We start from the raw sequence: 16,203 nt of genomic DNA, 5'->3' as shown, positions 1-16,203 counted from the left end.
CTGACATCATGACCATCGATCAACGCAATTAGGAAACAATGGCATGCATCACCCGGTCCCTCTTACGGCAAGCATGGGTTGCTGAAGACCTATTCTACCCCAGATCTTCAGGGGTCTATTTAGTATACCCAATGAAAGTCCCTATTACAGAGGCTCTGATAGAGAAGAGTAAGAGCATTCAACACTGTATTACCTGTCTCTGCTTATGTGTTAAGGGGTCATAAGTTAAAACCACGGACATAAATTACATTAACTTAGTAACTGTTAAAACCAGAAAACAACACCAAGTTGCTATGTTACAACTTACAAGACATATGTTTCATCGGTTGTCATTGTTTTTGTTTGACTCAATGTCAATAATTTCAGTTTGTCCTACATATTAAGCTCTAGATGATCATTGTAAGCAAACAGACACATGGACAGTCAGTGGTATAACTCTTAAACAATATGTGTGGTGAAATACGCTGTATTATATTTATTTATAGGAATAGTATATTTTTGTCAATGGTTAAACATTAACATCTTGTTCAACATCTATAAAAGAAAATGGGATTTAGAATTGCAACGATTTAATAAACAAAAATATATACCAACTTTTGAAACGGTCCCATACAAATACTCAGGAAATGGTGCCGTTATGGCTGAGGCTGCCGTTTATTCAGACTAATCGTTTATGAGAATCTCCCTCAGGTCATGTGACTTGCAAAACTTCCGGGAAGTTTCACCCCTCGTTCGAGGCGGCTGTTGTTATTTACTTTTCAAGTTTTTATCAATACTAGATATGATCGAAAGTTTGTTTTAAGTTTATTGGATTGATTCCTGTAGACAATGAGAAGACGGAGACGCCATGAGTTCCACTGAAAACGGTAAGTCGCTAGCTGTCAACTTGAGACGTCGAATCTCCAAGTCACTAGCCAGAAAACCGGAAGTGGGTTTGCATCGGGATAGCAGATAAATAGCCTAGATATATTGCACAGATATCAGATATGATGGACCCGCCACACTTCTAACTCGATTTTCGCCCTGTTATTAATGTGAACAAATATGTAGAGTGTATTTTCATCTGTAAAGAGTCGTTTTTGTCAACATTTTGGTGTTGTCATTACTGTTGACCCATCAGTGAGTAATCACTGTCGACTCAAGCAGCTGACTGCTTGTAATACAATAACAATCAAAGTCAAAACAGGGTCAAAGTTTAATAATATACACTCTAGTATGCCCGTTACTCAACTATAATACGATTCCACTCACGTATTTGGCTTCTGAACATGATACTGATTCAGTTGAATTATCTTGTGACAGATTGTCATGACTCATTGATCACGAAGTTACAAGAGACAAAAATACACCCAGAAGTCTTAATGCAGGAGAACCCTTCCTCCTTCACAAGGATTTGCTACTGTTATTTGTATCGATTGTTGACAAGATCCCATAATCAGGATAATGCCACAGAAGGAAGTCACGCTTCGTAATTTGGGTTATCGACAGCCCAAATTGTAGTTGTTGACTACTTTTCATTGTTCGTGTTATTATTACATGTTTTAGTGTTTGCGTGTCAGGCAGACTGCCTGGGAGCCATAAAACTGGAGGGTTATTTAGTCAAAACACATGTGAAATAATTTGCTGAAACTTGTTTTAGTGATGGTCCTGACACTTGAGAATGTACTGTGTAGCATGTTGACTGTAGGTACACCAAGGAATATTCTGTGTATGTACATGATCATGATGATATACAGTGATATATGGCCTCTCAAATAAACCAGATTTGTTATGCTACGTCTGTATCCTGGTAAAATTTGTTGAAAACTCAAAGATGGACACGTGTAATCAAATCTATTAAGCGATAGAAATTGGCACTAGTCCCTTACTCCTTGCCAAACTGCCAAATAGTTAAGGTATCATAAGGACTAGTAGAAATTTGCCATTTTTAAGGGATTTGCTATATGTTATCAGCATCAGGACTAGTAGACTAAAACTGTTAGTTAATTTCTACCTCTGCTATTTTTTTAAAAGGTGCAGAATTAAAGGGATTTTCCTATTGTGAGTCATCACCACAACACTGCATCCACAGCCACCATGTGTTGCAACAAATCACAAAACAGTTTGAACTATACCTCGCCATACTTTTCCATAGGGGGACGGTGGGGTATCCCAATGGTAAAAGCGTTCGCTCGTCACCGAAGATCTGGGTTCGATTACCCAAATGGGTACAATGTGTGAAGCCCATTTCTGGTGTACCCCTCTTGGATATTGCTGGAATATTGCTAAAAGCGGCGTAAAACCATACTCACTCACTCACTTATCCCTTGGTCCCGACTGTTTAATATTTTTGTATGATTCAAGGTTTCACCTTGACTTCAAAAAGTCGGGATCCAGGGGACCCCCAATAATTACTTTTAAGGGTCCTTGCAAAGTAATGGTGTTGTTTACTGTACGTTTTGATAATTACTTTAGAACCTTGAATGAATCAATGATAATGCGGACAGTGGTCATGATTGGATGAAATGACAGCAGCTCATAACTGCTCCTGAAGCACTGAAGGTACAATGAAATATCATTGCAGGGAACGCAGTATACATGGTATATATTTTTTCTGCGTCCATTCACAACATTTGTGCCGTAAGAGGCGACTATGCTTGTCATAAGAGGCGACTAATGGGATTGAGTGGTCAGGGTCTCTGACTTGGTTGATGCATGTCATCATATCCCAATTGCGTAGATCGATGCTCATGGCATCAATCACTGGATTGTCTGGTTCAGACTCGACTATGTACGGACTGCCGTCATATAGCTGGAATATTGCTGAGTGTGGCGTTAAACAACAAACAAACAAACAAACATGCACATTTCTGTGTCACATAAAAACCCTGATAATTGCTCACATTTTGCATGTTCTGCGTGTTTAGTAGCGTTGGGGATCAATTTATGTGGGGTAGCCTAGTAGTTTAAGCATTTGCTAGCCATGCCAAAGACACGGGTTCGATTCTCCTCATGGGTACAATGTGTGAATGCCATTTCTGGCGTGATATCCCACTGTGATATTGCTGGAATATTGCTAAACATGCTAAAAGCGACGCAAAACAATCCCACTCACTCAATATGTGATCGATTATTCACATCAGTAATAGATTGATAATCGATAGTTCATTGACAGTGAATGTTGTCAAGCTCCCAGCATCATCAGCCTCTTCTCACCACACACCTGCATCACCTCAGGCTTTCTTCGAACATTAACTGACATGTCGTGATATAACTGAAATAGTGTTCAAAGTGATTAAAGCCCATCTTACTCATTCCTCCTTCATCTTCTGGAAAGAACAGCACTGACTACTTCGCCACGATCTCGTAATTTATCATCTTATCCAGTTTACCCACATCTCTCGTCTCTTAAATAAGGTGCATTTGGGATCAACACAAACGAAAGAGTAAATTTTTTATGTTTTATTATCTGATGGTGTCCGTTGATGCTGTAAATAATCTAGCACAGCATGAGTGTTAGCTGTGGATATTTTATTTTGTCAATGATATATTGCTGTCACGGCATGGACAGTCGCAATGTTTCTAGTGGTTGATCAAATGCTACACACTTGACAAGACTGAGAAGCAGCTAGTGTAATGTCAGACCTGTTCAGAAGATGATATTTGGCCCAAAATCTGCAGCAAATGTCAGTAAAATTTCCCAAATTGGAATTACAAATTTTCCCATTACGTTTAAAAAAGTAATGACTAATGTTATGGCCTTGTTATTTCGGCAACCAGTTTGAGGAAAATTGTGATTTTTTTTCCCCCAATGTGTCTGATAAGGAAGTGTGTGTGTGTGGGGGGGGATACCCTAGTGGACAGGCCTGAATTTTATTCCCTACATAAGTACAAGGTTTGAAGCCCGTATCTAGTATCCTGGTGTCCACTGCAACTGTTGCTATGTCCTGCACACACTCGTAGTCATAACTGAGAAACTAGGGCTGGGATGTGTGACTCGGGTACTTGGGACGGGTGGGTCTGAAGAGGACCCGAGTACCCACAGTACTACCCCGACCCGTGGTTAGTCATGGGATATATTGTTTAATGACAAAAGTTATCTGAAACTCTATGGTTACACTACAAGTCATTAATGTTTGCATTTCTCTCTGACAATGCACCTATTCCTTCTGATTTATGTGTTTCAGTAAAGATAAAACTTGACTCAACTTAAGCACATGCATGACCAGTTTTATGTGTGTATCTAAATACATTTTGCCAGAGCTACTGTCAATTTTTTCCCAATCGGACACTTTGTACCCATCTCTTGAGACCCCCATGAGGTACCCGGGTAGAGTCGGGTAATAGGGGGTTGGGTACCCGGGGAAATGTGGACTCGTCCCAGCCCAATTAGGAACACTCTCAGGTTACACTGACCTGCACTTCCTTATGATTTATTAGTTCTTTTTTATTTCCCAAGTTGTTCATAAGTCATATACACAGATCAAAACATCACCCACACAAATACACCCCAGCCTAACTGTCTGCACAGTATACACATAGATGGTGTATATATATAGCCATTGTTACATTCCGTATTCAACAGAATAAGTGCCCCACTCTAATAAGTGCCCACGGCGATATTTGCTAATATATTGGCTAGTGAACAATCCCAATTAGCACCCCTTCGGATTTATCAATGTACACAAGACTTATTTATTCGCGTATAATACATACTCGTACAATTAAATTCTTGAAAAATATAAAAAATGAAAAAAATAACTGTCGTATATAAACATTTCAGGCTGTCAGCATAAACCACGAAATTTATCTATCAACTATGTTTTTTCCACCAAAATAATATTCTAAGAAGAGCCCCCTATTTCTAATTTTGAGAGTGCCCTGGGTGCTTATTACGGCGAATACGGTAATCAAATGAAATGCATTGTCGATATCTAGCAATACATCATCCCATCTTATGGACTATAGTCAGATTTCTCTTCTAGCATGTACAGTATATATGATTACAAGCAAGACAATAATATGCTTATACTTATCACATACATATATGCATATATTTATTCACACTACCTTTTATCACATTTGATTGCTCTTTATTTTAAATACACTGACATAATTATGATCAACTTCCTGTATCAGTGTCACATTCACAGCCCCTCCTACCGGAGATGATGAGGATGGTGTACAGTTACGTGTCTTATATGTTGTGTTGATTATGTTTTGTTTGTTGTTTAACGCCGCACTCAAAAAATATTCCAGCTATATGAAGGCGGTCTGTATATAATCGAGTCTGGACCAGACAATCCAGTGATTGATATCATTAGCATCGATCCACGCAATTGGGATACAATGAAATGCAGCAACCAAGTCAGCGAGCATGACCAACCGATCCTGTTAAGCGCCTCTTACGACAAGTATGGTCGCCTTTTACGGCAAGCATGGGTTGCTGAAGACCTATTCTACCCCGGATCTTCACGGGTAGTGTTGATTTTGAAATCAGCTGGTATTAAATTTTAAATCAGATATAGCATAGGTGCTCCACAAAAGCAGTTTTTGAAGTTGGATAAGAACTATCACAATCACGTTGATGGTGAGGTGATACATTTTAACATGGATACCCCACACAGACAAGGTATACTTTCACCAAGCAAACCAGTCCTTGTTTTATACCCTTAATCTTAATTGATGAGCACCAGGCAGGGTAACAACAAGAACCATCTTTTGAAGTCCTTTGAAGTCCAGGGCATAAGCTCTATCCAGTGGGGCAGTGGGGTAGCCTAGTCACGCCGGAGACCCGGGTATGATTTCCCCCATGGGTACAATGTTTGAAGCCCATTTCTGGTGTCCCTCATTGTCATATAGCTGGAATGTTGCTTAAAGCAGCATAAAAACTCACTCACTCACTCACTCTATCCACTAGACCTAAGAGAGGTCTTCATGTTGAGAGTAGATTATTTCTTCATTAATATTTTGAAGCTGATTAAAAATAAGAGAATTAAAGATATATTGGTTTACAGTTATTTTAATTTTTAGCATGATTAGCTTCTGTTACGTCAAAATTAAACATAAATGTAATAATCTATTTATGGAGAACTAGAACATAATTTGCGAATTTTCAGAATGTGGATGAAACTCACTTAGCTGAATTATCTAAATATTAAATGGAAATGGAACAAATCAAGGAATCAGAAATAAGAGGAAGACGGACAAGAAATAGAATAGAATGGTGCGATGATGTTGAAAAAACATACAATTATTTTTGTCATTTAAAAAATAGTAATTACATTTAGTAAACTTATAAACTCAGATAAGGATACAGACCTCTCAGATGGATAAAATGATACTAAAAAAACTTTGATCGTATTATCTTTGATGAGAAATTGTATACAGCAATGAAATTAGATGATAACTCAACTGAGCTTAACATGCCCAAGAGGTGATTACTCAAAGGTAAACATCAAGGGTGTTAATTGACTATAAACACATGATAAAAGTCAAGTTTCCACCCATGCCAAAATGGGTGGGATTCTGGCGTTACATTTTGGCTGGACTAACAAATCTATGCATAGTCCAATCAAATCATGTAGCGAACTAGACATACAGTTTGTTAACAACATGGTATTCAACGTGCAGATTTCAGTTGACTGCAGGATTTGCCAGGGTGTGTACCATCAACAAGGTATTGACAGATATTTTGCAAATCTTTTCATGTTTTTAATCAAGGTGCTGAAGTGATTTGATGCACCTTGCAGGGTAAAACCTGTTTTATTACAATACAGATCTTGATTATCAATTAGACTGGGTGCCACCATTTTGTTACAAGCAAATGCAAGTGATGTGGGGATGGAATCTGACTGGTCAGTAGGAGGGAAATATAAAGGACGTAACTCGTAAAAGCCATTGGTGGCGTTACGATCAAGCCCAGATATTCCAGCCTAGTTCGGCAAGGGTGGAAACTAGACTTTTATAGTCAGTTAACTCCCTTGCCTCGGGAAGATGAAGGTAAATGACCAGCTAGATGATACATTAGAAAGCAAAATTAAGCTTGAAGAAATTGCAAATGAAGTATCGAAATGTAATTTAAAAATAATAAAAGCACTGGGATTGATAGATTTCCTGTGAAATTTTTTTTTTTTTATAAAATGTTTGGGAAAGACCTGAAAGTTTAGATATTAAGATAAGTCAACAATGTTTGTGATAAAAATGCAGTGAGTTTATCAATGAAAAGAGGAGTAATCACAAGATTGATGACCCATGTATGACAAATTAAGTTAACTCCTGAAGAACTTGTACATAAAAAAAAAACATCCTGGATTCATCCCAGGTAGATGTGTCAGTGAAAATACTGGGCTATTGTACGATATAATGTTTAAAAAACCCAAATGAAACAAACTGGGTCTACTCTTACTGATAGAATTTGAAAAGTCATTTGACAGTTTTTAATTGTTTTACAAAAATATTGTTTCAGCCTTAAAATTGAAAGTAGGGATAAACATAATATGCTATGATACTGCATCTTGTGTAATTCATAATGGACATTTTTTTACAAACAAAAGGGGTTGTTGAGAAGAAGATCCATTAACACCGCATCTCTTGCTGCTCGTACTTGAGGTTTTATCATTCATGATCAGAAATGATGGTGATATTAAAGGAAAAGTAATGAAAACAGAATAACATAAATTAGGTCAATATGCTGCTGATGACACTCTGTGCTTCCTGGATAGGTCAAACAAAAGTCAACCTCGTACCTCTGCCACATGCCAGGGATATGTGATGATTCATCACCCATTACACAGTCCATTCAACAAATCATATTTATTTAAAAAGTGTACACGTTTAGTTAACAATCAGTGTTCCCGCTGGCTTTTGAAACCAGTCCCCTCTAATTTTTGTCGGTCTCAACTTTCAACAAATATAAGAAAAATATGAAAATTACCTGGTTTTAATTCTTTCAACATTATGCTTAACATGCTTAATGCAATGGCGTCATCTCTGACGTTACATAGTTGGATCTACCGGCAAACAGGAACACTGACAATGTCATGAAATGATAAACTTTCACTGAGAAAATCTGTAAAACTTGGAAAACTATTTCCATTTGCCTACTTATCCTTTGTTAGCATTAGTTATACAGTTCCACATGCAGGATAGCTACTGTGACTTTGATGTGCCATGATAGGTTGTCACCTCATTATTTTGCCGTTGTTGTAGTAGGATATCTTTATCAAAATACAAAACACTTTATCATACCTCCATCTCCGAATGATGAGATCAGATTGGTCCACGTGATCTTGATAAAATACTATGTATCCCACCTTGGAGGGAAATAATTTCTCAGCAGGTGAATAAATCCCTTATACCCCGCCATGAACAAGTCAGACTGCGCATGAATTTCTGAGGCAGAATAAACCTTTTATACCCCGCTTCGACGAAAAACCACACGCTTTTGAAAGTCACATGACATAGCACATGTTAACCTCAGCTCAATCGAACAGCTCTTTTCTATCAATTTTGAATTTGTTTTTATACTTTTACAATGTCATATTAAAGCATGTTGGTAAGATAAATTTGTTGAATCACTCGGGGTACATTGGGTTTTATGCATTCTTTGTCAGGGTTCTGTACCACGAGCTGTGAGTGGTATAAAGGCGGTATGCATAAAACCCCATGCACCTCTCATGATCCTACTCTAATCTATACTGTATACTGAAAGACTTCCATTATCACTGACTGCTCTGATTTCATGATTAACATGTTTCTTTACAAACAAGAGAAAAGATTGTCGCTTTATTTGCAAATTAGCTTTGGCAGTTGTGTAATGAATGCCCCAGAGTGTGACGTTTCATAGCCTTGACATCATGGCATAGTAACCATGGTAATGTTTCAATGTGACAAGACAAGACAAGACAAGACAACTATGAGATCATATATATTGTTCATTTGTTTGTTGTATAACGCCTCACTCAGCAATATTCCGACTAAATGACAGCGGTCTGAAAAAAATTCTAGACCAGACAATCCAGTTTATGATATCATGAGCATCGAGCAATTGGGATCGATGACATGCATCAACCAAGTCAGAGAGTCTGACCACCCGATCCTGTTAGTCGCTTTTTACGACAAGCATAGTCGCCTTTTATGGCAAGCACGGATCTTCATGGGTCTATGGTAGTACTTGCAGTGTATCTCAAGTGACCAAACTCTTGATCAGTTGACCATATTGTACAAAGAGATAGGTCATGATAATGGTGAGCTCAAGATTTTGTTTCTTTTTCCGAGAATCTTTCTGCCAATGTAGCGATAAGATATATGGATGAACAACTTCTTTATTACAATTAGGAGCAACGTTACAATGTAGATTCTACTGAAACGTCGCTCCTAATCATGCTAATTGTAATAAAGTTCTTCATCCATATATCTTATCCTTACTTAGTACTCCAGCTCCTAGATGCCTCTGAAAGAAGTTACAATGTTTCTTTAACTCACTTAAAGGTTGACATGGTTGAAGTGTCATAAAATTATTTCTTCTTAAATCAGGTGAGCTACAGAGGTCGACATGGTTGAAGTGTCATAAAATTATTTCTTCTTAAATCAGGTGAGCTACAGAACCTTGTGGCTTTTTGTGCTGTTCAATATGTAATTTGGTATGTGTAGTTCATGGTTACCAGTGGGACCCAACACATGGTCAGTTTTTGTGTGATAATTTCAAATTTGACATAAATTCGGTCTTTGCACTTTGACAACACTGAAAGCTGAAACTTCTTAAAGCTGTACTCAGCCACTTACTTTCATAATGTAATGAAATTTTGTATACCTTATTCGACGTAATAAGCGCCCCGCTCTAATAAGCGCCTATGGCGACATTTGCTAATAATTTGGCTAGTGAACAATCCCAATTAGCACCCCTTCTGATGGATCAATGTACACAAGACTTATTTATTCATGTATAATACGCACTCATGTATTATATGCATCCTTAATTATGGGCAGTTCAATTCTGGAAAAATATATCTGTCGTACATAAACACTTCAGGCTGTCAGCTTAAACCACAAAATTTATCTTTCAACTCTGTTTTTTTCACCAAAATAATATTCAAATAAGAGCCACCTATTTATAATTTCGAGAGCGCCCTGAGCGTTTATTACGTCGAATACGGTATGTCTAGCTAGTAGAGGACCTCAAAACATGTTCCTTTTTACACTTTGTGTTAAGTTTGGACCTTTATTTTACATTTGTGAATTTTGACCGTGCTTCAATGTTCTCTCAAAATGCATTTCCTTGTACTGTCAACATCACCTCCTGAGAAACCACTTGACCATTAAAGCTGAAACTACAAATGCCTGTTCCTACCAATGAGGACATCTGAATTATGTAAAGAGATGTGAATCTGATTCGATATGAGCACCACAGGAGCTAAAGTAAAAGCTATACATCGCTACTGTTCAGCTATTTCTGCTAAGATTTACTCTAAATACCCTTAAACTAGTTTGTAAAACAGGTTCGAAAAATTGTATTGCATAAGAAAAAGTATCCTGCTTTTATAACTGAGTTTAAACCAGTCCAGGATGAATTCTGAGGTAATATTATCAAAGTTCTGCAGTAAAATTACCATATTCTGCTGCTAGAATTCCAAAATTCTGTGATAAATTCTGTGGTAAAGCATGACCATATCCCCCACAAACATTTATACAAACTCATTTAAAACATTTAATTTCTTGCAATTGGACATTTCAAAATATTAAATTATGCAAATACATATATGTATCATGATGCATAGTGTCTGATATTTATTTATGGTAAGGTTAGATGTAAACACTTTATGTCGTAATACCACGGTAACATAAAAAAGTGAGATTGTAGGATTAATATTTTGTATGTTTGTATGTTTGGGCATCAGCTAAGTGCAAATTTCAATAGAAAAGCTGGAAAATAGTAAAAATTAGTATGTTGATTGATAAAAGAAGGGAAATTCCACTATATTTCTGCAATTCTGCGGTATATTACATTTTCTGCAAATCTCCACGAACGCAGAATTGCAAAATTTGTCTGGGACTGTAAAAGTAAACATCAATGTTTTGTATTGCAACAATGCATTTCAAAAGTACATTCATTCTTGCAAAATTAGAAAAAAACATTCTTATTTGTTAATACTTTTTTCCAAAGTATGTATGCAGAAAATATTTGAATAACAATTCTGACAGCACTTTCCTTTAAGCGGTTGTTGAATGATTGACTTCATATCAAGATGAGCTACAGGGCTGTGGCGCTATTTTTGAACACTGTTATGTGGTGTAAAGTGATCCCTCGCTACAACGCTACCTTCGGGGTCCAAATAATTGATGAGCGTTATAGATGATCAGCGGTTTAATGAGGGTCGAGTCGGAGGTGGTAGATGACCAACGAAACAGTATACATGTTCTGCCTACCTAACACGAGCTAAGTTGCACCTTTCAGAGTTTAAAAAAAAGATCAGAATAGAAGTTATTTATGACCATGATGACTCATAGTGTAAAAGAAATTCGAGTAATAATGTGCGCTTTAAAAAAACCCACATCATATCCCTTCAACGAATTGTATGACCAGATTGTTGAACATGTTGAATGTTTGTATTTTGTGGGATCTGATTACATTCTGTTCATTGTTGAACATGTTGAATGTTTGTATTTTGTGGGATCTGATTACATTCTGTTCATAATTTATTTAACACTATAGCAATTGTTTTCTTGTAGATGTGAGAGCAGCACAACCTGCATTAGGGGACAGTATCAACAGCAACAGCAGCAGCAGCAGCGATGGCCCAACTACTTCCACCACCTCCCCAAACAACTCACCACGGTACTGTGTTCATTGATTATCTCTGTCATTGATTGGTTGATCGAATCAGTGATTTGTCCTCTTACATTGGTCACTTTGAGATAATTAACATGAGTATCACATGTACATGATGTATATAACACAAAAATCTGGCTGCAGACAAGGGTTCACATGTTTCAAGCTCTGTTTGTGTTCGATCTATTCTAGTAGATGTGTGTGTGTGGCAGAATATGAAAAGTACATTTTTAGACTTTTGCTATTCATTATATTGATATTTTTGTAATTACAGAAGCCTTTCATTTTTCATTGCTTGGTTTACACTTCAGGTCGATACATGTAACATGTAATAAAACTAAGATATGAAAAAACAAACAATTTTTTTATTTTTAAAAATTTGTGACTAAAAAGTGAAGTCAGTTGGGTAAAAAACAAAACAACAACACATGACCAGTTTTACAATATTTGAAGCCAAGACATACACCGTAGCAGGAAAAAAATATATTATATGACACATATACTTTCATTTAAGTTATGCCAAATAAGTCTGAAAGATGGGTTGCCTTCCCTGGGCGGGCCAGGAACCTATGGTCATTGGTTCAAATTGGTTTATGTTTCTAGGTTTGTCAGCACTATACCTGTGTTTGTGGGTTTCACCATGGTAAACACCTGAGACCTGCGGGACCTCAGGCTTTCCTCCCACATTTAGCTGACACATTGTGATAAAACTGGAATACTGTTCAAAACGACATTAAACCCAATTCACTCACTTATCATCCCAATGCATATAGGTATTAATAATCCAAGTTTACAAAGATGAGTCACTGTGTCTAGGATACAGTAAAAAAATATTACCTCTAGCGTTAGCTTGGTGTATATCAGGGTAGAAAAGAAATACCAGTGTGATATGATATTGTGACGCCAGTCTGCAGATAACAGCTGATACTGTTGATATTGAGCATGATGACCCTACAGTATAAGTCCAACATTTAGTCTTGGAGGGTTTTGGAGACTATCGTCTATGTATAATTTGACAGAGCTGAATTGGCGTAGTTTTTATTTAGTGGATCTGTGAGCAAACAAACATTTATTCTGGGACTGAACAGGTATGTCAGGTCAAAATGAATATGAAACAAATAGATCTAAAGTCTGATGGTGATGGGCTGGTACTATTTACCTAAAACCAGAACAATTTCTTTTCTTCTTTTATGGATTTCTAAACCTCAAATGCCTGAAGGGAGGTGAGAAATGATACACCACGTTTTTTAAGTTAACAGTATTTTTTTGAAACAACGCTACCCTTTTGCATCAGGTAAACCTTTGCTATATTGAGCGGCGACTAACAGGATTGGGTGGTCAGGCTCGATAACTTAGTTGATGCATGCCATCCTATCCTAATTGTGAGGATCGATGCTCATGATGTCAACTACTGGATTGTCTGGTCCAGACTTGATTCTTTACAGTCCACCGTCATGTAGACGGAATATTGCTGAGTGAGGCGTTAAACAACAAACAAACAAAAATATTTTTGCTTACTATGCTGTTTCACATGACCAGGCTTCAAAGTTTAATTTTATACAAAGTAGCAATATGGCTACAAGTATTTTTTTCCATGTAGCCAGTGGTAAAATCAAGAAGTCAAGCCAATATTGTAGGTAGCCAAAAGCATTTGAAATTTTCTTTTATCAAGTAACTATTATATGTACAAGTCATAGAACTGGTCTTGGAATTGTATATTAGTGGAAACTGTACTTGAGTTTTGTTATTTGCTTCTCGAACAATGATGCAATTTATGTTTACTAGATTATATAGGTATATTCTTGCTTGTCCTTGCTTATCCAATAAACTATCAACTAAAATAAATACTAGTTACATTAATATTTATGTATTTCCGTTCATTGTTGACTTTAGGAGGAATTAATTGTGAGTACAATTAGCAACAGACATGTTTATTTTTGTGTCTACTTATGTGTAGCAATAGAATTAAGTCGCCACAATATATTTTTCAAGGTAGTCATTTGGCAAAACTTTGGTCGCTTTGGCGACCATTTTAGTCGCAACTTTGAGGCCTGATGACATCTAGTTTCTATATGTCCATGTGTTGCCCCTAGTTAAATACACATCTAAGTGCTTTTGTGCATTATTCACAGCAGTGAGTTTATGTATTTGTGGTTATACTTATATATATATAATATTGGGTTGAGGAAATTGTTCATGCATATGTGTTTGAAAATGACTCAAAATTATTTGGGTAGTCAGCTGTAATATTTGTTTATATTTTGTATTTTACACAAATCACAGCTTATCTGGAACTCGGGATGTATTGCAATACAGTCTCTATATTGGAACATAACAATGTACAACATGTACCAGTACAGTTACATGTACCAGCTGCTACTATACATCCCTCTCCTGCTGGAATATTGCTGAGTGTGGCATTAAATAACAAACAAACAAACAAACAAACAAACCAGTGGGTAGTTATGTGGGACAATTGGGGAAAAAAGCATGGGAATTTTATTTGAACATGAAGTGAAATCCGATATCTTTGTAGTTCTCATAGGTGATCAAAGTATTATGCCGCAAGTTTGTTCATGTTTGTTGCGTGTGAGGGGAACATTATGGTATACTGTCACATGAGCTAGTGTGCTGGCATGCAGGCGCCTCTTATCTTGCCTACATGGCTGTGTTGTGCAGCCAACTTCCTTGTTGTAGTCTGTGTCCTGAAAAAGTAGATTGTGTGTATAACTAGCTGGTTTATGGTTTGCTGAGAGCGACATGTTACTCTTCTTGTTGTCATGGTTGTATTAAAAAGGATTTTAACAGTTAATTTGAGGGTTATGAATTTTAAACTACTGTTTCCTAATGGGAATAATTTTATTTAACTGTTTTAGATGACTGTAAGTTAAATAAATGTTCGTATTAACGTAATAATTCGACAAAACGTTTTCTTGTGATTATTTAATTGTTAGAAGGAATTTGATTTGTGAGGTTCAGACTGATTCAAGTACTTCTACGGGACCCGTGAACATCCGGGGTAGAATCGGTCTTTAGCAACCCATGCTTGCCGTAAAAGGCGACTATGCTTGTCGTAAGAGGCTACTAATGGGATCGGGAGGTCAGACTTGCTGACTTGGTGGATCATGTTGATGCATGTCATTGATCCCAATTGCGTGGATCAATGCTCATGATATCAATCACTGGATTGTCTGGTCCAGACTTGATTTTTTTACAGACTGCCGTCATATAGCTGGAATATTGCTGAGTGCGGTGATAAACAACAGACCAACAACAACAAACGTCTACGACCCGCAACTTAACTGGGAGGAACATCAAGAAATCAATTGTAGATTGAGCCATTTTGTCTGTCACTACCGCGAGATACCTGATGATGACGTCACTTCCGATCCTGGGAACTGTGATGTCATAGTGTAATAGAATGTACACGTTGGAGCTCACATAATGTAAACAAGCCTAACACAACATTTCTTTCCCTTGAAAGGAAAATCTAACACCTCTCTGTACATATCAAAAGATTAATGAAAAAAACCTTTTAACACTAATCCAGTAAGATCAAAGCAAGCCCCTGGTTTATGTTTAATAATGCAAGCAAATCTAACAACAATTTTGGTGTTTTGTTTTAATTTAGTGGGAATTACTACTCTCATTCCCCACATCACACAGCCCATGTGCACCATGAAAATTTGTGACATTTGCAATAAGTGAAAATTAATTTGACAATAAACAAACCTAACATGACAGTGGGAAGTGAACAATTAGCGTGATTTTGGGCCACATATTAAAACTATAGACCCTGACCATGTTCATCAGAAATATAGGGGCATTTCAATTTTTCAAGGGTAAAAAACTAAGGCCCCTATCAGTCTCAACCCTTAAGTATAACAGAGCTCCAGATACCGGTAAGCTAAAATAAATCACCTTGAGCAAGTTAAATTTGAGCTGCTTGTGTAAAAATATGCATGAAAAAAATTGAAAACCAAATAATATGACAACACAGTGCATAAGTACCCAATGTAGCATTTTCAGCTTGCGAATGTGAATATCTGAATATCGTTACTCATGTTTATTTATTGCATCATGTTACTCAAAACAGCTTTTTACACACAATCATTTGTAAGAAATTCTGATAATGTTCTGATATCGAATGTATGCAGTTCTGATGGGTTATCCGCAGCCATGTTTCTATGGATCGATATGTAACCTATAAATGTTTTCAGATGAACATTTTTTGTGTGAAAAGGCATGATTTAGAGGTATCAATTGGAAAATTGAGACCTCAGTTTCAAGCAATCTTTAATGTCATAGTAGAATCTTTGAGAACCACTTGACAAATGTCATTCAGATTCCACAGCCCATGCTGGTTTTAATACTGATGTCAAATGCGTTTGAGA

General features: G+C 36.9%; 1 protein-coding gene across 2 annotated transcripts in view; it reads left to right on the top strand.

Moving 5' to 3' along the window:
- The window catches only part of LOC139446745 (FYVE, RhoGEF and PH domain-containing protein 6-like), a 63,406-nt gene that overhangs the window by 10,750 nt on the left and 36,453 nt on the right, over nt 1-16,203 (top strand). The window contains exons 1-2 of one of the 2 annotated variants that reach the window (XM_071228047.1): nt 718-866; nt 11,710-11,815. In XM_071228047.1, coding sequence (XP_071084148.1) covers nt 848-866; nt 11,710-11,815 — 125 coding nt within the window. In that variant the 5' untranslated portion in view covers nt 718-847. Of the gene's footprint in view, nt 1-717; nt 867-11,709; nt 11,816-16,203 lie in introns of those variants that run through there. The other variant, XM_071228046.1, reaches the window with a different exon arrangement.

The sequence above is a fragment of the Haliotis cracherodii genome, unplaced genomic scaffold (genome assembly GCF_022045235.1).
Source record: "Haliotis cracherodii isolate W230 unplaced genomic scaffold, xgHalCrac1.p SCAF_6, whole genome shotgun sequence".
Classification (NCBI taxonomy): Eukaryota; Metazoa; Mollusca; class Gastropoda; order Lepetellida; family Haliotidae; genus Haliotis; species Haliotis cracherodii.
This window is presented reverse-complemented; position numbering and strand designations above follow the sequence as displayed.